At 42.0% G+C, this 26,207-nt stretch overlaps 2 protein-coding genes across 4 annotated transcripts in view; one reads left to right on the top strand and one right to left on the bottom strand.

Annotated features, from left to right (window-relative positions):
* Positions 1-26,207, top strand: part of SYN3 (synapsin III) — a 191,540-nt gene that overhangs the window by 51,552 nt on the left and 113,781 nt on the right. For both annotated transcript variants that reach the window (XR_014943349.1, XM_015863657.3), the window contains exons 5-6: positions 4,226-4,382; positions 10,900-10,989. Coding sequence is in view for 1 of the 2 variants with exons in the window: in XM_015863657.3 (XP_015719143.2) it covers positions 4,226-4,382; positions 10,900-10,989 (247 nt within the window). In the remaining variant the exon portion in view is untranslated. The remainder of the gene's footprint in view (positions 1-4,225; positions 4,383-10,899; positions 10,990-26,207) is intronic.
* Positions 13,075-26,207, bottom strand: part of TIMP3 (TIMP metallopeptidase inhibitor 3) — a 36,403-nt gene continuing 23,270 nt past the window's right edge. For both annotated transcript variants that reach the window (XM_015863707.3, XM_085539565.1), the window contains exons 2-5: positions 25,831-25,913; positions 19,205-19,316; positions 18,428-18,549; positions 13,075-17,770 (exon numbers count right to left, since the gene is read on the bottom strand). In XM_015863707.3, coding sequence (XP_015719193.1) covers positions 17,573-17,770; positions 18,428-18,549; positions 19,205-19,316; positions 25,831-25,913 — 515 coding nt within the window. In that variant the 3' untranslated portion in view covers positions 13,075-17,572. The remainder of the gene's footprint in view (positions 17,771-18,427; positions 18,550-19,204; positions 19,317-25,830; positions 25,914-26,207) is intronic.

Here is a 26,207-nt window from a genome sequence, read left to right as displayed (position 1 = left end):
AAGGGACAGGAAACATGCTGGATTCCTGTCTATAGTCAGAAATAAGAAATAGGAAATCTCCTTATGGCACTAAGACTCCCAGCGGGATTTGCTGTCATCATCTCTTCTCTATCCATTCACAGTTGCTGGAGACTTGTTTTCTGCAGAGAAATGTTAGTGTTCAGAGCTGATTCTCTTCTTATTGTTCAAGAAGTTAGAACCAGAGTCATCGGAATATCAACTGCTACTCCTGAGATGTTTAACATCCATAGTCATCATCAGTGATATCTTATGTTCCTTCACTCGTGATGACAACATTACTGAGACAGATAACACTGTCACAGATTTAAGAGTACATGAGTCCAACCTAAGAAATTATATTCTGTGGTCAGATCTCTTCCTTCCTGTAAAACATTAGGTATTTTGGATCTGGGCATTATACTTGGATTGGTCACGGAAGTATAATTTTACCACTAAGAAAGCAAGAAAACTTCAAAGTACACTGGAATGAGTTTTATAGAGACTTTGTTAAATGAAACTAGCATCTCACACAGTTGCACCAGAGTCCTGGCTCAGGATTGGCAGCATCCACAACTCCCTCACAGAAACTCATTAGCATCGAAAGTGACTAACTTTGCTGGTCTGGTTTCAGTTACCAGGAGGAAAGGCAAGTTGAGTGGCTGCCATGGTCTGTGGCTAGGTTCTGGGACAAGAAGGCAATCATTGTAAAGGGAGGAAAAATCATGGACACCTATAAGAATTGCCTCACCCAAGGGGTGGCTGATCCTGTTGTGCACCACTGACAGGCTTGAGCCATGTGTGGCTGTTCCATCCATCAGAGCCTGCAGCCACATGAATTGAAAGGATTTCTCCATTCCAGAGGAAAATGAATTCTCAGTAGTTATTTCCTAGAATCACCAAGGTTGGAAAAGGCCCCTAAAATCATCCAGTCCAACTGTCTGCCTATCACCAACATTTCCATGCTGCTTGATACAACATCTAAACACTTCTTGAACACCTTCTGAGACAGTGACTCCACCACATCCCCAGGCAGCTTGATCCAGCACCTGACTCTCTCTAGAAGTATTTCTCAGCATTCAACGTGAATCTCCCCTGGTACAACTTGAGGCCATTCCCTCTAGTCCTATTGCTGCTTACATGGCAGAAGAGGCCAACCCTCCACCTCACTACAATCTCCCTTCAGGTCTTTGTAGAGAGCAATAAAATCTAGTGAAGACAAAGGGCTTGTGTTCCTCTTCTAGACCTGATGGGCTGGGGTGCTTAGGACCTCAGCACAGGAGGTGGTACTGAGTTTGGCTCTCCCAATGCAGCAGTGTTTCAAATGTGGGACTTCTGCCTAACTCATTTTCTGCCAAGGTTCTGAACTTTCTGCCATGTGAGATACTATGGGCTTGGTTTGAACTTGAAAAAAAAACAAAAACAACACTTATACTGTTGGTTGTTCCAAATCCAAGACTCACTATGTTAAAGATTTGCACTTTGTGAATGAGGAGTAGCTTGCAAAAGTAACCTACAGAAAAGCATGAATCCTCTTGTGTGAAGCAATTAAGCCTTTTTCTCTGCATCTCATGTGTACTCCCATTACTCATTTTTCACACTGCCACTCCTACTGCAATTATTTATTTTCCTTTTACTGCCTGCTGTCCTTTCTATCCTCTCCTCACACATTTTGCCACTGGTTTCAGCTTCCACTTTACAGACATCTACAGGCTCCCGGCTCTCTGGCTGATGTTTATTCGCAGCTAGTCCCAGACCCTGCACTCCTCTGCCTTGTTCTCAGTATCCATGGGAACATCACCATTGTCCCACAGTGCAAAAGAGAGATTCAGCATCCACCTTCACTTTAGAGATTCACTCCTCATCTGCTATGTGAAAGACTGCCCTGCCTTCCTATACGATGCAGAGCTTGAGAATTGGCTTTTCTATTTCTATTCTGTATTCTTGTGTCCATCTTCTAAGCTGAAAAACTCTTCCTTTGCCAGGATCTGAAAAGACAAGAGCTTTTTTCTAAGCTTTTGGCTGGCAGAACTAAAGCTGCTAAAGGCAGCTTCCCAGCCACTGTGTTCTCCCCTCAGCGGGTGACACTTCCTTGCAGGCTTCCTTCCCATCATGGCACCATGTGCACAGTCTGGGATTCTGGGAGATGTTCAAAGGCAAAACCAGGTTGGATGTTAGGAAAAACTCCTCCAAAAGTGTGGTGATGCATTGAAACAGGCTGCCTTCGAAGGTGATGGAGTCACTGTCCCTGGAGGTGTTCAAGATCCCTATGACTGTGGCACTGAAGGACATAGTGGGCATGGTTGGACTCAAAGATCTTAAAGGTCTTTTCCAACCTTAATGATTTCATGTTTTCTCTGGGGTGAGCAGAGCAGTAGCCTTGACTATTACATGTGTGGCTAATGATAGTTATTCCCTGAGTCAAGTCTGGGAAAAAGACCTGAGTCCCAGCCAGGACTGGTTCCTTCCTCACCTGCTCTGTAAGCCAAATGAAAGAGGGATGTGCCTGAAGCTCCTGATATAGGCACTACAACTCTTTTAGCAGCTCGATGGAGACATTGAGTCTAGTTCATAGGAAGCTGATGAATCCCTCCTGAAGACCTGTGCCTGCCTCCAGGCTGCTTTCTACATGGCAAGTCCAGAAGAATGGAGCAGCCAAAGCTTTCCAAGATTTGGATTTGCTTGCTGTTTCTCAGCAGGGAGTCAATGCTTGCCTCAACCCCATTGACACCAGGGAGGTTCATAAATCAGCTGCACAGTGATAGCACAGCCCTCCTGATGCTCATTATGCATCTTGCTGCTGGAGGAAAGTACCACCTTCGGTGCCAAGTACATTAGGGAACATGCTGGGGTTTAAATACTCCACAGGAGGGAATCGCAACATTTCCAAAAGTTGGCCTCTTGCATCACAAAAGCAGAGCATGCTCCTTGCCATGCCTAGAGCAAGAACAAAAGCTTGAGGCCAACAAACAAAAAGAACAGCTCTAAAACAACAAAGCTGCTCTGAGTTCTGTATACAGAGTTTGTTGCCACAATCTGGCCCAGACTTACCATCTCCAATTTTCCTGCCAAAATGATGGAAATATAAATAGGGACCATAAACCCAAAGTATTTCCAGCTCATATATCCAAAGGATTGAAATTATAGTCTCTTAGCAAGGAAAATGTTCTAGGGTAGTGAGGTAATGGGACCTGGTTAAAGAGCTCATTTCTCTGAAAAACTTTAATACAGAATGGAATTTTTTCCAAAGTCCTTGATGCAACATTTGTTAAAGTATGAAATAATCCCCCATTTCAGAGGCAAAGACCCTTCTATGCCTTCAAGAGTGAACCACTGAGCTCCATTTTGGAAACTGTTTCTTTCCAGTTGCTGTTTCCAGAGATTTCTGAATGGCTCCAAAGGCACAGCATCGACAAGGAATGAGATCTGACTGTTTGCAAGCAAATCTGTGTCCTCTTGGCTTACCTAGAAAGGGCCTAAGGGCCTCGCTTTTCTGTTGATTTGCTGAGAGCTGCTGCTGTTGAACCATAGGAATCCCAACTCCAGACTTGCTAAATAATATTCTGGAAGTCCGCGCCGTGAATCACAGTGCTGGATTCTGCTCTGGACTCTGCTCATTTGATTAATTACATTACCATGCCTCTGCTTTATTTATTGACTCACAGCCATAAGAGCCTGGGATGTGCTGCGTATGTAGTGAACTGATTAAAGGGGGAATGTATGTTAATGCATGGACGTGTACAATAGCTTTTTGAAATCCCTCATGATCTTCCCACCCACTGGGCATTGCTTCAATATCGAGTTCAATCGTCAGGAAACAAATTTGCTCCCTCATCTGCATAGCACATTGCAATGATCTTGCCAAATATGGCCAAGCTTTTTGAAAGAAAAGAGAATCCCCCCACCAGTGAATTTATGACCCTTGGCTCCCACGTGTGCCTTGTTCCTGTGCATGCCTCAGCGACATGGAAACTGCAGCAGATCTGTTTGACCTCTTCCTAGACTCTCATATTTGCAGCTCTATTGGAATATTGCTTTTTTTTCATTAATACTAGGGTTTTTTTAAATTTGTTTTGTTACTTTCTAGCACAAGCAACACATGAGGAGAGGCCCAAAGATGACAACATACATTCATGAAAACTAGAGGGGAAAAATGGAGAAGAATCAGGGATAGGCTGGAAATGTTACTGAATGTGAAAAGTAGTGTTATTTCTCTGCTCTCTTTCAGGTCCTTCAAGCCTGACTTTGTCCTTATCCGACAGCACGCCTACAGTATGGCATTAGGAGAGGACTTCCGCAGCCTCATCATTGGTCTCCAGTATGGTGGCGTCCACGCAGTCAACTCCCTCTACTCTATCTACAACTTCTGCAGCAAACCGTGGGTGGTAAGTGATGATTCAGCTCTGCTAGATGCCAGCACTGTGAAGCAGATACCTGGGACCAATAGAGCAGTGTAGTAGAAATGTCAAGTCACAGCCTGAAGCAGTGATTGAGCACTTGGTGGGAAGGCAGGGCCAACCCAGGAGAGCTCAGGTGCAAGCCATGCATCTGAGTGACCAGAAAGGGTGGAGCTAGGATCCATCCTTTCCCAAATCTCATTTAAGTGTAGGCAGTGGAGATCCCTACCTAGTGGAGGTCTTTCAAAGGTGAGTACTGTTTCTTCATTTGTTTCTGTGGCTGCTGCTTTTGGGCTTCCTCTCTTTTGTCACAGGCTAGGATTGTGCTACCTTGCTACTATCGCTGTGCTTTCTTTCACATTACAAGCACTTAAACTCAATTTCTGGGAGTCTTTCATAGGATGTGGGTTCTCCTGTGCTAAAACCATCATGGGAATTTAGTGGGGCTTGCCTGAAAAAACATCAATGCTACTCATTTGTAACACCTTGATATTATGTGGGGCTTATTTCCACACCTTGAGTAAGGCACGTTTTACCTCTTCCCAGACTATTTGTATCACAGTTATATGATGGCATCTAAATTTCTTGTAGAACAGAATGGTTGAATAATAATAAATAATATCTCTGAGAATATCAGTGAAATGTATTTTGTGCTTTCTTCCTCATTTTTCTGAATGATGCTTTCTTGAAAGGCAAGAGAGGTACAGATGCTATCTTCAACAAGTAGGTCTAGCCAAAAAGGGAACTGAAAATGATAAAGGCCTTGGGAAGATGCAGAAAGGGGGAAGTGTGCAGGTTCTCTCAGTGGTTGCAGGAGGAAATAGAAGTCTGTCAAAGTGTTTTTTCATTAAGCCTGAAAGACTGTACCCTGGAAACATCTTGATCTGAGTCAGTTCCTGGGAAGCACAATACTGTTTTAATATTCAAGGCCAGGCTGGATGGGACTTTGAGCAGCCTGGTCTAGAGGGAGGTGTCCCTGTCTATAGCAGGGGGTTGGAACTCAGTGATCTTAACAGTACCTTCCGATCCAAACCATTCTGTGATGGTATTGTATGCTGTGAGCCTCCTTCAACTGTTGTTTAAATTTTGTCAATATCATGCCAGAATCTCAGGAAACATTACAAAAAATATATATAGCATTGGTGTATCTCAGCCCTGAAGTTTGCAATAATTCCCCAGATCTGTTTTATAACAAACTCAAAGTCATCAAGAACTGAGGGAGCAAGAAACCTTGAGGAATAAGACTGGCCATCATAGCAACTGCAAGAAAGAATAAGATACTGGTGCATTTCTTCAGTGCGTATTTGGGTCTTCCAAGCACTTTCATTCCAGAGTAGTCCCCTTGATCACTGCTGCTCCCAGAATAGGAATTTTCCATGCACTCTTCTAGGTGTGAAGCAGGCAGATACAAGCTATCTGGATTTGGCAAGGAGATGCTTCTTTCCAATGTACTCCCCCATAGAAATCTTTCAAATGTTTGTAGGGATTTTCACTATTCATTGAACAAATATAGTTTGGGATGGGATTAATTAGCTCTTGCTGTAAACAATTTATTTCTCTTTACTTTTTGGTTCTTGTTTTCTTGGAATAAGAAGTCTGTTAGTCTTCAGAAGTCTATTATTCTTCAGACCCATGGTTTAAGCCTAGGTGAGTTGTGTAATAAATCAGACTTTTCTTTCATAGTGTTGGGTTTAACCCAGTTTCTATCAAAAAATGTTACTGGTTTTATTTAAAGTCTTCTCAGCTTTCAGCCTTTTGCAATATTTGGATATTTGCAATATTCATTGAGACAAAGGTAGGGTTCTGCCTTTTCTGAAACTGTTGTGGTGCAGTAATGCACTGGGTAACCCAGGTCCTCAAATCCAGAGAGAATGTAGAATCATATGTAGTTACGGTTGGAGAAGACCTCTGAGATTATTTAGTCCAACCACCAGCCCATCCCCACCATGCCCACTAACTGTGTCTCTCAGTGCCACATCAACACAGTTCTTGAAACACCTCCAGGGATGGTGACTCCTTTTACCTCTCACTTTTCCATCCCTGCCCTCAGTCCCTATTTGAATCATGAGGGTTACTGGGAATGGAAAAGATAGGAAGAGAGGGATCAGCAGTAGGTTTAGTTCAAGGTGTTTTCTATAGTTAGTCTGACTCACTGTGAGCATGCTGACCCCAGTGACCAGACAAGAAGCCTGTGTGCTTTTGCTGAGAAGACAGTCATGTGGCCCATTCCATCTCATTTGTGGTTGGAGTCTGTCAGGTATCAGTCGACAGCTTTCAACTCATTTGTTGTAATTACATTTCCTATGGCGTACAGGGGCCTCAAGTTGTGACAGGCCTATTTTTAAGAGTCTAAAATAAAACAAACTCAGCACACTGTGAAAAAATAAAAGCTAAAACTAAAAAAAAAATATAGAGCTGGCAAGGCAGTGTGGGATAAATTGGTTCTGCCAGTAACTCAGGTCTAAATATGTTCGGTCTGGTTGTGCTGTGCCATGCTTTCCTCACAGGGAATACAGCTGTCTCAGACAACCATCCCAGAGAAGTCAGAGAAACCACTTCCAAACACTTTGGTGTATAGAATGCCTCCTTTATTTCTCCACTGCCCCCGTGCACACATCACCCTCAAAGACAAAAGATTGTAATACACTGCAGTAATCTAAAACCTCAGATGGATCTGAGCTGGCATTTGGCACCACTGAAATTTTATCAGATTAAGGTTAGCTCAGGTAGAGGTTGCATTAGGCCATTTCAGGGCAGAAAGCCTCACTGGCTGGACAGTCAGAAGATTTTGTGATAGCTGGGGAGTGTGAGATAGGGACAGAGCACTTTGGTGCACGTTCTACTTTGATTGCAAAACAGGCATCTTGAAATAAGGCATCCTCTTAACAGAGATTACTGGAAAAATTTTGGACATAGCAGTTGAAACACATGAAGAAATGAAATTAAACCTCCTGGGAAAATGTGCTTTTCACTCTCCCTTTTATTTTTCCAAAAACGGTTCCATTTCATAGAAATGTTTATGATTCTGTGGAGGGGGATGGAAGGGAAACTGCTTTTCCTTGGCAATTTGCAACAGTGTTTTCTCAGCAACTGTAATTACAATCAGCTGAGTTTGGCCTTGAGTTTACTCAAACACACAGCCCTGCTTTTTAATGACAGTTTCCAGTACTACACATTTCTTGAAAGGTTAAAATTTGCATTAAGCACAGGCATGGTTTGACATGCACGTTTCTGAAGGAAAAATAAGAAAAGAAAAACACAGCAAGAATCAAACACTGTGAGGGGACCTCACACAGAGAGAAAGATCTAAGCAATCTAAGTTTTAAGATGATCACTGAACTATGGAGAAATAATGCTCTAACCATCTGAAACACAATGCTTTAACCATTCATAAGAATAAAATTATTGTTTATAAAAGTCATGATACAAAATCCAGTGGGAACAATGCTCAAAGTAGCTCCCTCTGGCCTGCAGAAAGGTCTGTAACTGTAAGACAGCTTTTGCATCTGTAAGACTGCAGGTAATTAGAAGTCTTGATGTCAGGCACCTATAGAGTCCAAGTAGACTCCTATTATGGGCTGCAGAGGGATATAGGCTCCCTGGTGACCTAAACATTTTAAAAGTATACAAATGGACTTGAGATGTTCTGAATGGATCTTCTTATTTCTCTGGAAATTCCCTGCAAGTACCTTGAAAACAAGCAGCCAAGCAAGGTATTTCACTTGCTTATCTGTTCCAAGTGCCTCAGATCCTGACTTTGCCATGTTGCCTTACCCTATGTTTTGCTCTGCAGACTTGGATGCAATCTCACTAAGATCAGTGGAACAACAGACAGTAAGAACTGACACCAAAACGTGTAAGGGGCATTTATTTCTGGTTGGATTGCTGACAAGAATATTCCTACCCATCTAAAATGCATTAGGAGTGGTGACTTGAGCTCTATCATCAGGTATCCGAGAGGCTCCTGTACCATGCAACATGCACTTCTCTGCCAATGTCTTGTCCAATAAGCATCAAAAAGGAAAAAAGGAAGGAAGTGACTCATCAAGGTCAATACCAAAGGCAGAGATTTTGTAGATCACTGAGACTCTTGCTTGCATGCATCAAAAGTAAGCCCAAGGAAGAAGTTGGGATGATACCCATCAGCCACCCAGCTGCTCCAGTTATTATATTTGTGCTGATTTCCTAATGTAACACAGAAGTCACCTCAACATCACAGTGCCCGTGGTTCAGCAGGTCTGCATTCGCACACAGCAAAGGACATGCGTTGCTCTCAGCCTGGGTGTTTTTCTTTTTCTCCCTGTCTCTGTCACATTGTAAGTCATGTTTCCTCACTTTGCTTGTCAAAACAGGACTTTGTTTTTTCTTCTCTAGGATGTGCAGGTCTCATACAAGTAAGGAGAAGAAAACTGTCCTCCATCCCCCAACATCAATACCCTTCTTGCCAACAATAATTATTCTACACAGGGAGTTTTTCTCTTATCTACTGATGCATATGAAGGGGTGGTGGTGTTAGTGATGGGATATGCCAGCTCTTGATGTTTCCTAGGCTTTCTTAAATGCCATATTTTGACACATGAGATTAGTGAAAGAATTCTTCCAATTTGTCTGCAAATCTGCTGGCAGCTGCTGCTTCAGCATGTAGCCTGAGTCTGGCACACACCCTGCAGCCAAAGTTCTGGGATTTTTTTTTACATGCTGGTTTTGTTTTTGTTTCTTCACATAGATTGCCCTTTAACTCTCAAAGGAGTGTTTCTTCTCACCTACCAAGACAAGTTCCAATTTCTTGTAGAGAATTGTTTTTGCTTGGACTAGCCCAGGAAGTGGGACAGGAGCACTATCACAGCAGCTCTATCTTTATCTGCAATCTAACCTTGAGTTTGAAGCTGCCTTTAGCGATTCCCCTGAAGTGCCTAGAATGTGTAAGATCAGACAGCGCATACTATTTGGAAGAAATGAGGCTTTCTCTTCTCTTCCTTGTTCCCTAGATGTCTGTTCCCTTCCCCTAAAGTATGCCACCTTCCTCCACTGATAAAGGTGACACAAAGATTGCCTTCAAGATGAATACACCCCTAGCTTTAATGAGAAACTTGGAGGAACTTACATAAAGAACTTACAGTGAGACTTGGCCCAGGCTGAGGGCCTTTTGTTAACTTAACTCAATCTTACCACATTTCAGGGGACTTGGAAACTTGATGCTGTTTCTAAATCACTTTGCAAATAGGACACCGATGGGGAGTGAGTTCACCCATGTCTACCAGCTCAGCAGGAGCCAGGATTCTCACTTCTTGTCCAGCAATCCCCCATCACTTTATTCTCTCAACATTCATGAAAATAATCAAGCTACTGTATTCAGCCTCTTTCCTTTCCTGTAAGACTGGTCTTACCACATCACTGACAGCACTGCCAGTTCAGCACTGTCCATGGGAACAGGGCTGTATCTCTTCAGAGGGGGAAGGGTGTAGCTCTATGCGTGATTGTGAAGAATCCATGCATCTGCTTCTAAGATTTGGAAGGTTTTGAATATGTATGTCAATTCTTATTCCCTTATCTGTGCTAACTCTCATACTATCTCTAGGTATCAGGTTTATCTTAGACAGATCTGTTTGTTTTTTCCATCTGATCAATGTATTATGTAGGGAGGCTGCAGACAATGTATGGATTAGTCTGATTATTCAGAAATTGTCATTTTAGAGCAGGAACTCACTGTGCTAAACTTCTGTTGGGTCTCTGGAGCATAACTAGAAATCAGAATACTCCTATTGTGGGAAACTTTCAATCTGGCTGGGCACAATCCCAAATAACAAACAGTTTATGAGGATGATAATAATGGTGATAATGAAGCTTCAGCTGACAGACTGGGATGATGGCTACCTGGGACATGTAGGTGGGGCATGGCTATGCTCTGCTTGGGTGGATGTTGGGAAACCCTTAGTTCATAATAAGTGCCAATTATGATTGGAAAAAGTGTCAATCATGCTTCCTTGATCTGGTACACAGACCTGGTGGTCCTCTTGTCATCTTTCTCCCTTAGCTATTCTCTTTCCCTTCAGCACCACGGGTAGATATGTCTTGCTTTATTTTGGCTGTGGGACAGATACAAAGAAAAGCTTTGGTTTTGTTTCTCTCTGCTCGCAAGTGATTTCCTGCCTGGTCGTGCCTCTAAGCCCTTTCCTCTAACAAGAAGGGAATTTAATGCTTGTTCTTAGTAGATCTGTAACTAAACCCAGACCAACCCCCTTCTGGCTCCTGAACTCCATCCCTTGGTCCAAGGTTGTGTATACTGTTCAGTTTGGCCCTGGGTAACTAGTGCAAGTTCTTACTTGCTGTTCTTTTCTCCATTCAAGAAAGTAAGGTGGGAAAGGCATAATAACATTTTTTCACTCTCCTCCTTCACCAGTACCAAAACACTTTGCAAGCTTTTACCTGTTGCACAATAAGCCACTAACATCTACTCTCTCCATTTTTGTTTTTATTTTTTTGGTCCCCCTCTGTCCCTCCCAAGTTTTCTCAGCTCATTAAAATCTTCAGCTCTCTGGGTCCTGAGAAGTTCCCTCTCGTGGAGCAAAGTTTCTTCCCAAGCCATAAGCAGATGGTGAGTACTTGTGCTTTCTTCTGATTCCAGCATGGGTGGGAGAGAAGCAGTAAATGTGATTTGGGCATGAGAGAGTGGTAGGTATGTTGGGAAGAGCCTCAATTTTTGCTTACAGAGAATTGCTAGCAAGAAAGCTCATCCCATAGAGGACAGAATCACTTTGTTCAGATAAACCATTTCCCCTCCTGTCAAACTAGAGTTGTTTATGATACATAAAGTATCTGGGATAGGGGCAGAAATAGTTGTTTGTCTTACGTTTGCTTGGTCTGTCATGAGGTTGCCATCCATGAAATATTTATCAGCCTTACGAGGCAGTCAAAGAAAACTGGAGTTCCAAAAACAGAGGTTGTTCTCAGCTTATATTGTTTCCTTTGCCCTGTGGCTCTGGTCTTCCTACCAACACTGAAGCACCTGGTGTGCCACATGGCTACTGGGCACCATACCAACCTCTTAGGGCACCTTCCAATGGGAGATGCAGAAATGCCCACTGCAAACTTGGTGTTAGTTTTTATCACTGTTCCGATACTCTGTGCACTCTAACTAACCGTGCTGTAGGGTAAGCAGTTCATTCATATTGCACATGTACATGATGAAGGTAAGTACAGTCATACTGTGAAACACTCAAGTATGGCAGTGATGAGAGCTGCGTGAGCATTTAAGACAAAGAAATGGATGGTCCTTATGTACTGGGCAAGAGTTGGTTGCAGATCTTTAAGAGAAAGTAATCGATACATCTTGTTGCATTTAATCCTCATTATTTATGAAGAGGGATTTGTGATACGCATACTGTTTTGGGGACAGTTGTGACTTTGGCCATTACTTCAGATATGATATGTTTTGAAGAGTTGATTAAGCTTCTCACTGCAAATGTGCTACCTGGCAATTTATCATTACTTTTTTTTTTGTCTCAAAATCTGATTCCTTTGCATGTAAACACATTTATAATCAGTATCGTAGTTTGGTTTAGTGAAGCACTGATCTTAATTAATTTCACTTATTTGTCATCTGTGTAACTTATCACCAGCTTGCAGATGCTGTTGCTTACTTCCCAAAGAATACAGGAACCTTTTAAAACTGTAGATAATATCATCTGATCATGCACTATTGTTGATGTGCAAGTTGAAGTAATCTGATTTAAATCAGTCTCTTTCCAAACATTTACACAAGCAACAATCTGCTAGGGCAAATTACAACCTGCCCTTCCCAGATGTAGGGGTGGGTAGGAGGGGGGGGTCAGCTTCTTTCTTCTGCCTCGGGGAAAAATGGAATGAGTCTACATAACTTCCTAAGATCTTTCTAGTCGTGTTTTCAGTATCCGGAGCTGAGAGTGTGAGCACTTAAGGCAAGAAAGCTGTAGTCAGCACTCAAGCAAATATATGTGAAACTTGCACACTGTTCATCAGCTTCTCAAGGTATCAGGAATTATAACAATATCCCTTCCGTGGTCTTTCCTTTCCTTTCCTGGAGGTGTTTTCAAGTTATATGAGTTAACATGGGTGCTTTGCTTGCTGCCCCTGGATCTGTATTTTAATTTAGTTGAAAATGTTTTCTCTCAAGCTTGCTTCTCATGGCAAGAGGGCATTTTTACCCAGCCTTAAGCAGTAAACCTAAAGAAAAGACACACGGCTCTGATATTTCACAGCAGAAAAGATCTGAACAAGGAATCTCCAATTCCTTAGCTATGGGTGTGTACATTTCAACAGTCCCCTAGCTTACTAGGAATAAAAGCAATCAGGCAACTGTTCTTCTAAGGCCCTACTGGTGCTAAGTGACTTAGTCATTATGATAGCCCTGCTCTGCAGTGACCCCCTATGGCCAATTAACAAGTAGGATATGTTAACTTCTAAAACAATTTCTTGTTCCTCCTGGGCTTATGATAAGTCATCAAGAGATCAACTCCAGAAAGGAGGTGGGATTACAGGGTGGTGTCTTCGCCAAAGAGCAAGAATTGCCGGAGTTGGAATGTCTGCTTTGAGCCCAATAAACAGTATCAAGAAAGGGAAGGAAATGAATAAATCCACTTGCAAATCCATCTGTGTACATTTAAAGTGGGCAGAAACTAACATAAGTGAAGCAGAGACAGAATGTCTGTGATAGAAATAAAACCACTTTACTGTTTAGAATAAAAGGACACTATAAAAAGTGAACATTATGCAACATTACCTTAAAAGACAATATACATTCACTGAATATAAAATTTATAAATAACATGGAGGAAAACTGTAAACAGTGCTAGAAAATTTAGCAACAAATACATTCCTTCTGGACAAGATTTTTCACGCAGGTTTGGTTCCCTCCCCAAATTTCCATGGCTATCAGGAACAGCAGAGTGGCTCTGTGAAGGAAGGGTAGTGTCAGAGAGAATGGGAAACCAGTACAGGCAAAGCAGCAGTGCTTAGAGGAGTGGTAAGCTCATTGTCAAGACTGGTAACACCAAAAGAAACTTATTCTAACTAAAAAAGGTTCTGCAAAAGTTTTCCCCTGCCTTTCTAAGCTAGAACAGACATTTTCAATATTTTATTCAAAGAAAGAATGGAGGTTTGTTCCCATGGAGGCTTCTACTTTGAGTCCTTATTGTGAAAAACACTGCAATGTGTTTGCCATTAATCACCCTGAGATAGTACTCCAACCAGCATGAATGGGATATGGTGATACATTTAGGTTTTCAAATAGCCCTATATAAAAGGCCATGTAGTTTTTCAAAACATGAGAATTTTAGTCCTAAACTTGCAGTTCTGTCCCACGGAGGGGTGAGGGAAGCCTACCACAGAAGGGGACCACAGTATCTCAGTGATCCCAAGAGGACTCCAAACACAGATCTGTTCCTGTTCTCCATCTCTTCCCTTTTTGGAAAGGAAAACTATTTCCTAGGCTTCAATATATTTTTCATACTTCTTATATTTCTAAGGGGAAAACACTCTCAAGCAAAAAAAAGGGAAAATATAAATAATTATAACTTAAAAAGCAAGAGAGTTTCTAATGATGTTGGCATACAGAGTTGCCTTCATCCTACATGTGCCCAAAGATCATGCTCACATGAAATGGGCAGTTGATAGTTTCCATCTAACCTCTGATTGCAGGGTGAAGTGAGGAGCACGGGAGAGGTGACTTGTGTGAGCCATTGTATGCTCCAGTACCCAGTATTTAAGGGAGAACTTCATACCTGCCTCCTCACATCCCATTTCTCAGTGCCCACATCCCTTATGGTGTATTCTAACAATTGAGAACAATCATAGAATCACCAAGGTTGGAAAAGACCTCCACGATCATCTAGTCCAACCATCCATCTACCACCAATACTTCCCCACAAAACCATGTCCCTTAGTACAACATCTAAACGTTTCTTGATCACTTTGAGCTTTGTCTCACAATGGGAAGTAATGACTTAGCGGGATAGGAGAAAGGAGAGCAGAGAGAGAAAGGAATAAGTCTTAGAGTCTGAGTTAAAACCAATACAAGCCACGTTAAGAGCTCCCTTCTACTTCAAGGGAATCTTCAGGCAAGTCCTTAATGCAAGCACAAACTAAAGCTTAGCCCAAAAAGCACACGTCCCTGATAGCATGCACAGAAACAAAATTAAGTAGCTTCCCAAAAGAAATGTATTTTACTGGATTCTTCCCCCTCCTTTTGGCTCCACATTTTTAGAAGTCTTAACTACTGTTTCTTCACACAACAAGGGAAACGATTTGCTACCAAACCCCAACCCTTGCCGGTCTAGCTGTATGCATCTCAGAAATATTTTACCATCTGCAATATAACATGTGAATTCAGTTTTGTTTTCTGGTAATGTGGTTGCTGTTTTGTTGTTTACAAAGCACATAGCTACGTTATATCCTACCTGGGGACACAAGCCCTCATAGCATTAGAATGAAAATATTTTCACAATAATTTGAGTGCAATACTGTGATGTCTCAGCTACAGCTACATGAATCAGTGACAGGTAAAATATGCAGAGCTGCAATTACATGAAAAATCAACACCTCACTGCTTCGAGAGGCATTCTCATTCAGCGTCCGAAGCCATGATAAGTGGCTGCAGCTCAAAGAAACATCAGCTTTGCGAGGTCACTTTGAGCTTGAGAAGCATCTCCAGAACCGCTGACTCCACACAATGCAGACAGTGAGGGTGGAAGCATCCCTGCTGGCCAGGTTGGCTCCACTCTGCACTCAGAACTGAGATGGAGTCCTCGGAGATTTTGTTGGCAGTACACAGCTCAAACAGGTTGCCCCACTGTGTCCAAAAGCCTGATCCCATACTCTGCTAAAAGGGGCAACGCTCTTGATCTGAACCTATGATGGGTGCTATGAAGCACCCTACTCTCCCTCTCATCTCCAACCTATAATTTAGGAGTAGTCACAGGGAAGAGGATGCTTTGAAAAGTGTTCCAAGCCTGAATCACAGGAAAATCCAACAGATTTTCAGTGTGTTGAGTTCTGTATTGCCACTCAGAGCAGCTGGAAAAAAGAAATACACAGCAAACCTAGTTGCCTCCTATACCAGCTCTTTGCAAATGCCCTTTAAAGCTCATGCTGAAAACGAAGCTCTGACACTTTTTGCTGTAACAATTCATCTAGTGAGTGGGGCGTTTCAAGGCATGTACATCTGTCAGAGCACTGGTAGCATAGAAGAGCCATAAAAATGCATCAGGATCTATCTTAGACATCCACTCCTTTCCATTTAGCAAAGAGGCCTCAAACAACTCTTCAACAGTTGAGAAGGTCACTGACTATAAAATGCTGGATTGCCCTGGGCTGGGATCGCTGCAACACTTTCTCCTGCTGGTGGCAGCTCTGCTTTCTAAGTGGAATGAATTGAAGATATACAGAAACTTAAGATAAATAATCATAATAATACAAAAATGAAGTTAAGCATAATCTTCTCCCTGCCCAAACCCTCCCCATTCAAAACTCAGTCACCCATTTTGTCAGAACCCCTTCTTCACCATCATTAAAACTTAAAATACTTTTATTTGATAAGAAAAATTATATTATAGTTTTCTTAATAAAAAACAAAATAGAACAAAAAAACTTCTCCAGTCAACAGCAAAGCACAAGACAGTAAGGCTCCTCCTCCCACATCACTGCAGGACACAGTATGAGCACATGCACAGATCTATGCTTTACAGTGCCTAGAGGGGGAAAACAGCACTTGACACAGAAGGAATCCTCTGGGCAGCTGAAATGTTGTGATCCCAGCCAGCACTTATTAGGAGACCACTCTTCCTTGCCTACCCCCCCCCCCCCCCCACATACACACTTCCTCTCACCATATAAACAAACACAGCTAGTGTAGCTGCAGGGAGGAACTGTGGTGCTGGGGTACAGAGGAAACATTGACTGTAGCCGCTACTGCAGGTACACTGGAGCTTCAATATCTTAAGAACAACTCACTGACTCGGAATGTCAATATTTCTGTCTTTAAAACACAATCAAACCATTCTTTTGTTTCTAACACCAAAGAATTTCCACGTCCTGTCAAAAATAGCTTATGTCATTATGTGTATGTATTTACATCTTAGTTCAGCAAAACACTATTTTGGCAATAGATTTTTTTATAGTAAGAGCTCTAGCAAGTCTCCCCTTTCCCTCTCCCGTGTGACTGATTTACAGTCGGTATGTTTGCATGTTTGGCTTAAGGTGTTTACAAGCTGTTTGTGCTGTTGAAGCTGAGCTGCAAAGAGATCAGGGACCGACACTGTTCAAAAACAGGATGCCACAGCATTTTATCTGCTCTGCTGCAGGTGGATTTACCTCCCTGAACACAGGGGACGAGGCTTTTGTTTTTTAAACAACAAAAATACAAAACACTCTCTCCTTTGTTCCGGAGAAAGCCAGAGCTTTAAACGTGCTGTTGCAATCACGCTGTGATTGCATTAGATAGGACAGTCAGCCAACAATGCTTTTACCAGACGATGTGGTCAGACACACCAGGTGAATTTCTCCCACTGCTGGAGTCAATCACATTGCCAATCTCTTCCATAGAGGAGGATTTTTCTTGGATGTCATTTTTATCCAGAGTTTAAGCTGGGTTTCTTTTCAGTTTGCTTCATCTGCCAATCTGATTAATGAAACCTATTTTCCTTTAAACAGATTTGTCTACGCATTTTCAGCATTTAGTGCATGAAGAGGGGCGAGGGGAAGCCAGCGCACAGAAGAATACAGTGCCTGATCGGCATAGTTTTTAGATTTTTTTTTTCCTAAAAAAATAGAGATTATATTGCTACAGCTAATGATACGAGTAAGAGAGCAAGAGCTCCTTGGTTTGCTTTTTTTCCTCCGTTTTTCCCTCTGGTGTGCAAAAGTAAGCTCCCAAACGTCATCTGACCAAAACGAGTGGTATCAAAAATGGAAAAGGTAACTACTACAAATTCAGTAAGGTAGCACAGACTTTTTTCTTTCCTTTTTTTTTTTTTTTCTATTTTTTTTCTTTCTTTTTTTTTTTTTTTTAAGTGTTCGAAGTGCTAGAATTTGCAAGAAAACAGGCACTAATTTCATTGTCATCATCATGATCGGGTAAGAGTTAGTGTCCAAAGGAAGATCAGCCACAAGTAAGGGAGAGGGAAGATAAAGAAGGTACAGCGTGCTCAGGGATCTGTGGCATTGATGATCGTTTTATCTGGAGGTGCCCATCCTCTATACCAGCTGCAGTAACCTTCCACCCTCTGGATGCAGGCATAGTGCTTCGCTTGGTGTCCTGAGTGGCCGAAGTTGGAGAGCATGTCTGTCCAAATGCACTCATTCTTGGAGGTGGCAAAGCAGGGCAAATAGTAGCAGGGCCGAATCTGCAATTGCAAAGAGCAAACCAGTGAGGCGACACAGAACCTTAATATAAAATGCCTTTCTACCAGAAGCAAGGGATTAAAAATTCCTCTCCTTAGAACCTCACTAAATCAAAATTCAGCCTCAGCTTACTAAGTATGTAAACATGTGCTTAACTTCACATACACAGGTAATTCCAGAGTCAAAGAGGCTTCTCGGGTATAGAAAAGTTGAGCTTTTTAGCTGTGCTTTTGCAGGCCTGAGGCCATGAGCAAAATCTTGGTACTGCCACCAAGCTGCCCGGTTTTAACTATTCAACTTGTCTGCACAAGAAAAAAGGAAAAAAAAAAAAGAAAAAAAAGAAAAAAAAGCTGGCCATTTCTTGCCAAACATTTAGTACCTGATTTCATTCATCTGCAAACGATTCTGTGTGGATTCTAAAAGGCTTCCCTAATCCCAATTAACCTCTAACATGGAGTTACAAAGGTATAGACACAGCACTTTTATGTATCTCTTCTCTAGTCTCAAAACTAAAGCTGAGCTGTTCCATTTTCCTTGCAAAAACCACTGTCCTTTATTTCCTTCACTGGCTGTTCGCTATTACTGGTATTACCAGCTAGAGGAAACAAAACTCTAGGGTTCTAACATCTTCACACTACACAATTAGAAACACCACTTACCTTGCATCCACAGCCCAGATGATAACGATGATTCAGTCCTTTACGCTGGGACAGAGTCAGTCTGTCCCATTTCTCATACCAATTGCACAGGCCAGTGTAAACCTTCCCTTCGTACACACGGCCTTGAAAACAGACACACAGTCACAAGTTAGCACTTCTCAGCTCAAGCACTTTGCTCATTTCCTGAGACCGCTAATGCTCTCAACATGTTTGGCTTCAGTCCCTGCTCAACAACTGCTTTCTTTTTGTTAACTGGCTCGGGAATTTCTGACCAGAAAGATTACAGCACTTCTGTAAGTTAGGACTGCTGTGCCAGCTGTAAGCACCAACATACAGGTGAGTAATACTGACAAGTTTGTCTCAACAATAGAGCAACTCTAAGTGAATTGGCACCTTCAAAAGGACTATCATATCACTTATCTCCTTGCATCTCTTATCTCAGCTGTCTGTACTCAGAATAGGATGGGCTGGAAAGGACCTTTTGGAGGTCATCTAGTCCAATCCCTTGCTAAAGCCTTTGGAGATACCACAACCTCTCTGGGCAGCCTGTTCCAGTGCTCTGTTACCCTCAAATTAAAGAAGTTTTTTCTCATATTCTGATGGAACTTTTCATGTTCCAGATTGTGCCCATCAACCCTTGTCTTTTCACTCCAAGACACTGGTGAACACCTTAATATTTGGAAGGCTTTTAACAGAGCTGTGTACACAGCTGCCATGTCTTTAGCAGCCATATGTATAGAATGGAAGATTTTGATTACAAAGTACATTGTCCTTTACCTGTAATCAGATACTGGTACTTGTTGACCTCCAGTTTCACACCACAAAGACTTTCTGAGGCTTCTGTGTAGATGTACTGAACGTGTGGCATTATCTGGAAGCCCCTGTACATCTAGAGAAAGAATAAAAAGGCATTAAGTCATCTTAAGATAACAACTTTTCACTCAGATTCTTTACAATATATGCTTCTGGACTGTGGCAGCAAGCAGTGAATTTTACTGTTTAGGGTGAAGGACTAACAGTACTAGCTGGATTCCGAGGGAAGTCTCCCTAACAATCTTCTCACAGGACAGAATACCCACCTGTACAACTCTACAGGGGGATCCCTTTCCCTGCTCTCATTAGTTCTAGTGGCACGAAGGGAGTAAAGAAGTACGAACGTAGCAAGCTCTGCCAATATCCTCAACAAGTTTTTTTTTTCCTTTATGTAGCTTATAATCAGGGAGAAATTGGTTCAAGTTTGGCTTCTTTCTCATTCATGTGACTTAAACAATTTCTTGTGAACAAGGGGATTATTTTCTTTTAAACAATGATCTTGTTTTCCAGTATCAGTGCTGTAAGAGCTTCAAGCTTTTGCTGCTTGATCCAAGTCATCAAGCCAGATGCCTACTTCTCAGATGCCTAGCACACACAGCTCCTGTTGACCTCAGCAAGGATTTAACGTTTCTCTAATGAAAGCAGAAATAGAATTCTACTTAAAATTAGCCTGTTATTGATGGCTGCCATGAAAACAATATCATGTATACATAATTCCTCTATGCTTCTTCTCCTTTTTCATAATCGTTAAGTGGAAGCCAAGATGCAGTTCAATTTAACTGAAATATGAACTCACAGACACACTGGCAGTTGGAGTCAATCAGGAATTAGCAAGTGTCCTTATCTGACTTGACCTTACCACTGCCATTTAGGGAAACTCATACATACTTGTTTAGTAGTATAAAGAGTCTGTGCATGGCAATGAGGTAACCATTACAAGCATACACTGAACCCAATAAATCATATCCTTTTTTTGAAACATTGAGGATAATTTTCCTCCAAATTTCATCTTTAGAATTTGGATATTTCAAATTATTCAGGCTCTTTTTCCTCCCCTGCCGCAAGATACATGAGTTGCCAACATTAAGAAGTTAAAGGAAAACAATGGAGGGCAGAAAGAATCACAATTTCACAGTCTTTCTTAACCTACCCTTTTCTCTGTTAGCTTTGTTGATAGAGAAGACATTCATATGCTAGATCCAGGTACTGCATATACAAACAAACAAAAAGCTACAATTTTTCTATGTGCATTTTTCCATGTCAAATCACCTTACGGTTATCCAGGGAGTATCCTTACTGACAGTACTCCAACCAGCCTTTTATGCAGCTATCACAGTTCAGTAACAGCACTGCTGTGTACAGTAAAAGACATTCCAGAGGGTTTCTATTTTCCAGCCTGCCTTCTACGCCCAACAAATATGCAAGGAAAGCATTTTTTAAAAATTAATCATACTGTAAAAACAGAAGCTCAGAGATCATGTTTGGAATAAAGCACTATATTCTTAGGTCAGCAAAGCCTTACACTGAATATAGAAGAACTGAACCTTGCCTCATCTCTACTTTATTCCTGCAGTTTTATTGGTATGGGATGATCTACTCAGAATTTCCAATCACCATTGAGATAGCTGAAGATCTAAGTGCTGGCACAGGCATCCTATGTGTCCTTGGATGAGTTATTTAGTCTTTAGTGCATTTTCATTCCTCATCTGCAAAACAACTCTGCCTTGCTTCACAGGGGTAGTACTGTGGGGAAACACATGCTGACTGAAGATCGTGTGTTCAGACCCCAAGCTAGTGGTCATCACAGCAAGAAGCTATGATTGCAGCATCTAAGCAGATAAGACTAGCTAAGATAATGGCTGGGGCTGTCCAGTCTTCTCCACCACAGAGAGCTGGAGGCCTGGCCCATGCAATACAAGTGACCTGAGTCACTCTGACTGCTAAGCTTCAAGGAGCATAGGGCTAATTAAGGATCTGAGCTACCTGCACAAGCTCCTCTTGTAAAAGGGTTCACAATCTAGATTAATCATTCTTCAGAAGAACATCTCAGCCCCTTCCTACAGGACCCCTGCAGTCCAACTCATTGCATCTTCTGCACCAGCAAGCTCAAAATAATTGCCCCTGAGGTAACACTGAAGTGGCATCTAGTTTTTTACTCCCATGCTTAATTTCCAGTTCACATGAGTGTCAGGGACAGCAAGCACCGCCAGGGTTGCTGAAGGCATCATGCCCGGCCTCCCTCAAAGCCCTCAGCAACAACCGCCATGCTAACAGGCCCGGGGCTGGGCCAGACAGGGCCCGCCTCACCCTCTGACAACTGGGAGGAAACAGAAAATTCCACAATCTTTTACAGATGTCCCCTTTCAAAACAAATAAAGCATTTTCTTTTTTGAACGAGCTAAATATCCTGGAAGTGCTATTAGGGCAGTCAGAAGAAAACCAACCACTAAACTAGCCTCTCTTCTAACTGCTACCCTCGGAGTCCTCCTGTCACCACAAATGTGTATTTTCGGAAACAAAATGACAGGGAACAAAGTATTAGAAAGTGTCACATGGTGATGCCTGCTAGTGCTGCTCTATTTCCAGCTGTGTCAGCATTCCCTTCACAGACCCATACTACCCAACACACATGCAAGTACTGTGGTGGCTCCTACTGCATGACTAACTTCTGCCTGTGATGTGATGGTTCTCCTCCATTCCTCCCATGTGAGGTTGTGCTAGATGCCATAGCTTGGAGTCATCTTGCCAAAATTCATCTGCCTAAAATCTAGGTGCTTCACAGGAATTAAACACCCTCTCTAGTCAAATGCCAAGCAGGTGCCCAGGGAAGTGGTGGAGTAACCATCCCCAGATGCGTTCAAGAACCGCGTGGATGCGGCACTAAGGGATCTGGTTAGTGGGCATGGTGGGGATGGCTTGATGGTTGGACTAGGCAACCTTAGAAGTCTTTTTACAACCTTAGTGATTCTATGAAAGGCAACTCCAGAACAACTCAGCCCATCACAAAATAGTTGCCTACAACTGGTGGGCTACATTACACTTTACTGGTTCCTGTATCTCTCCATTGACAACCACAAGAGCAGGGAAGTCTTAACATCTCATCTTAGTCCATCTAAAATCAAACAAAATGAATCCCACCCCACTTCTTCCCTCTTCTGACTATCAAACTTCACCCCCTTTGGCTAATTTTGCAGATAAGCTACAAATCAAAGAAAGCCTCCTTGCTTCTGGCAGCTTGTGCTAAGTGCTGCCATGGTTAACCAGCACTGCGCGTGCACATGGAGAAGAAGGATCCTGTCTCCTTGTTTCCTTTGCTGTTTCCTGAAATAGCTCTGGAACCATGCTCAGAATGCACTGCAGCAGCACAGAGCATACAAGGATTATATCAGTCCTGTACAGACTTCTGATATGTGATCTTCAAGTATTCTTACATTATCTGAGAAAGCAATAAGAAGTAGGGAGTGCTAGAAAAAGCACAAGGCCCTTTCAGACAACAAGCCTGAACATTAGAAAGCCTGGCACTGTTTTGAGCCCGAGGGCTGACCTTGTGCTCCTGTTTAGGCCCCAATCTGATTTAATTACGAAATTCAGCAACAAGTTCAGCAGTGTTAGTGAGAGCAAGAATCAGTCACAGCAAACTCTAGGAACCCGTGAAAGAAATATAACTGATTTCCTTTTAAGGCATTCAATGCTTTTCACAGGCAATTCAGTGCACACAACTAGGCTTAAAAGGCTTGTTTATTTTTCATCCGCAGGTGCAGGCAGGTTTATAGGTGGCCAAAAAAAACCACCACTGACATTTAGTTTTATCTTCAGAATTGTTCCCATGCAATTGCACAGAGCCATAGGCTGCCTTCATTTTCCTTTCAGCAGGAGTACAGTCAGTTTTCACTGGGGCAAGCAAGAGATATTTGCTGCATCGTTCTCATGTGGAGCTAAATCCTTCTTCAAACTGAATCCTCTAAGCTCAGCAGAAAGACAGCAGGGTTTTGGTGAAGTCACTTGGTTTGTTTGCTTATCAAGAACAGCGTCCTTGGGACATTCCAGTTCTACTGAGCACTTCGACTGCTTCAGGTTCCTTTCTGCCAAAGGTCTGTGCAATGCAACATCTCACCAGCCCATCATTAGTGCAGCAGGGCATAACATGGCAATAGAAGCAGCTTGCCCAATACTCAGTCTTCCCTTTAAAATCACTCATGTCCTTGCTGGACATGCAGCTTCCCATCAAAATGCTGTGGGACTTCTACTGCAAAAAGACAATTGTTCTCTTGTGGTCTTGGCATGAGGAAGTTACAGATTACTGCGGTATCTACTATAAACACCATGGTGCTGTGCTGCAGGCTTAATTCAAGGAAAACAGCCAGGACAGGCTCCCATGCTTTAGATAGTGACACAGTGGTGTCTGTTGACAGTAGAGTAGCTCCTGCTCTGCTCACCTTGCCTGGGCTTGTGCTCTAACCCTTGTCAACAGAGACAAAGATGCCTTTTTTACTTGTTGCACTAACACCATTGCAAGCTCCTAGGTAGATGAAAAGCACTTATTTAATGCTGTTCCAGAGATTTTTGACATTGCATCTTACTGGCTGACAATAGGACAGGCTGCATTGTTACCAGATGGAGTATGAGCTGGTTTCACCCTATGACAGTTTCCAAGGCTCACAGGAACATCAGTGTGCCTCTTACACAGTCAACTACACTACACAAAGATGGATCACCTTCTTTGTTCTGACAGTGGAACACCAACCACTTGGACTGAATTCTGAGGGAGTTATTAGCATTACACCACCATCTTATGACAGATTTCCCAGAAAAATGTGTTGCACTTTTCTGAGCCATATTCATTTCCCTTCTTAAATCTTGGCTGTCAAGATATCTTCATGAATGTCATCTGATGTCAAGGTCATGCTGACCTTGCTCCTCAGGTGAAGCTGGGAGGAAAACTAGGGGCTCTTTCTGGGACAAGAAGAAACGTTATTTTGTTCACAGTCTTGCAAAGCAAGTGCTTTACATCTGAAATCTCTGTGCTCAGGCAGAAGAGCAGTAATAATAAATAATTAAACTCCTAATAATAATTTTTAAAAAGAGGGTAATAACTCACATTGGGACTATTGTTATTCTAGATCACCACTGTAGTTCCTCCATAGCCACATGTTAGAAATGAAGCACAGAACTGAGAAAGGGGGAGGGGAAGGGCCCTGGACAAATGAGGGTGAAATTAGGAAAAGAACAGTTGATGAAGTCAATGCATCATAGTTTTGTGAAGTATACCAGTTGAGCTAGACAGTAAAAGCTGGAAAAGAACAGCAGAGAGTGCTGCAAGACTGGTTAAACCAGGGACAGCTGTCAAAAAAACAGAGTGGCAGCACTGTCCTGCTGCTGCCAACATAACCAGTTGCTTTTATGATACTAATAAATAAAAACAAAGTTTATCAAATATATATTCCCTTTTGAATCTTAACAAGAAATTTTAAAGATAAAGAAAATAGTAAGCCCAGTACCTTGTGTCCTCTTAAGCAAAGTAGAGGCATTCCACTCTAGTGGAAGGGCTGTGCCAGAACCAGATTTGGCCACGTGTGCAGTTTTGCGATAGTTTATGCAACAGGCTTTGAGCCTCCTCCTCCCAGTTTTGTTGCTTAGCTATAAACTTCCTTATAAAGAGAGTTACTGTTATGAGGCAAGCAACTGTTTTTTCTGAACCTTTACTTTGTCTAATATGTTTCAGATTTCTTCAGAGTCTGCCAAGCTTTTCCTTTCCCTTTTTTTTTTTTCCTCCCCCTAAAGACATAAACCAGTCTTATGACTGGAATAGCACAGCCAAGAAAAACAACATAGAGCTGATTTTTAGCATTACATAACATGGGGGTCAATTTGAGGAAAAAAAAAAAAATTCAAAGCAACAGGTTGAATGCAGTTTCTACACCAAAGAGATCGGGGCTCTGAAGACAGAAAGTAGAGAAAGCAGACAATTGGTGGAGGAGATCCACCTATTTCCACCTACAGAGTCAACAGCACTTCCAAGCTGATGATACTTGAGAGCAAAAATGTTTGCTTTAGCTTTACATAAGAGATTTTGCTATAAGATTCCTTCGCTCTTTAAGTGGGAAAAAAAATTACCATTGTGGTAACTGGTGGTCACAAAGAAAACAAGGCAAGAAGAGCACATTTCCAAGGCTGGCAGACCCCCCAGCACTGTATTTTGAGCTTAATAGAGAACACTGCACTAAAAAGCTTGTCTCCACAGTATTACACTGTTTACGTTGAACACAAACATGACTCCAGTATCTACCATCCTCTACTACCAGATATGTTAACAATACAGGAGAAATGCAGGTATGACTGCATGTCAGAAGTGACCTCTCCCTGCTATTTTCCCACGCCTCAGGCAAATTTCTATCAATTGCTGGTTACCTTCCATTCTGACTGACAAAAAGAAAGTTGAGGGGCTGTTTCTTTAAATAGGCACACAAGCTTATTCATTAATAATTAATTCATGTTACTTAGAACCATTATTAACTTAATTAATAATTCATTCATGTTACTTAGAACCATTATTTTATCTCAACACCCATGTGAAAAGTCTGCAAACATACCTTCATCTGCTTGACTGTGTATCGCATTGTTCCAAATGGTCCATCTTTCATGAGCTTCTTCCCCACAACTTTAGCACGGATCACTGTCACGAGAGAGGAAAAATACAACTGATAAGTAACTTTGCATTTAGATAAAGAAACCATCACAAGATTCAGGCTGGACCCACCACTTCAAAAAAGCCACTCAGATAAACTGTTTTGTAAAACAAAACTCCAGGCCAACATTCCTTTTAATTTATTCTAGAATTTCACATGCAACAGAGGCATGTAAAATGGGATGCCAAAGAAAGTATTTATTTAAAGGAAATCCAATTAAGTGTGAAGACTAAGAACAAGCATTATTTGTGTTGAAATCCCTCTCCAATTTGAAAAACAGA

The sequence above is a fragment of the Coturnix japonica genome, chromosome 1 (assembly GCF_054131305.1).
Source record: "Coturnix japonica strain WE chromosome 1, WE-NBRP24, whole genome shotgun sequence".
NCBI classification, from domain to species: domain Eukaryota; kingdom Metazoa; phylum Chordata; class Aves; order Galliformes; family Phasianidae; genus Coturnix; species Coturnix japonica.
Note: the sequence above shows the minus strand (reverse complement) of the source record. Positions and strands in the feature narration are given on the sequence as shown.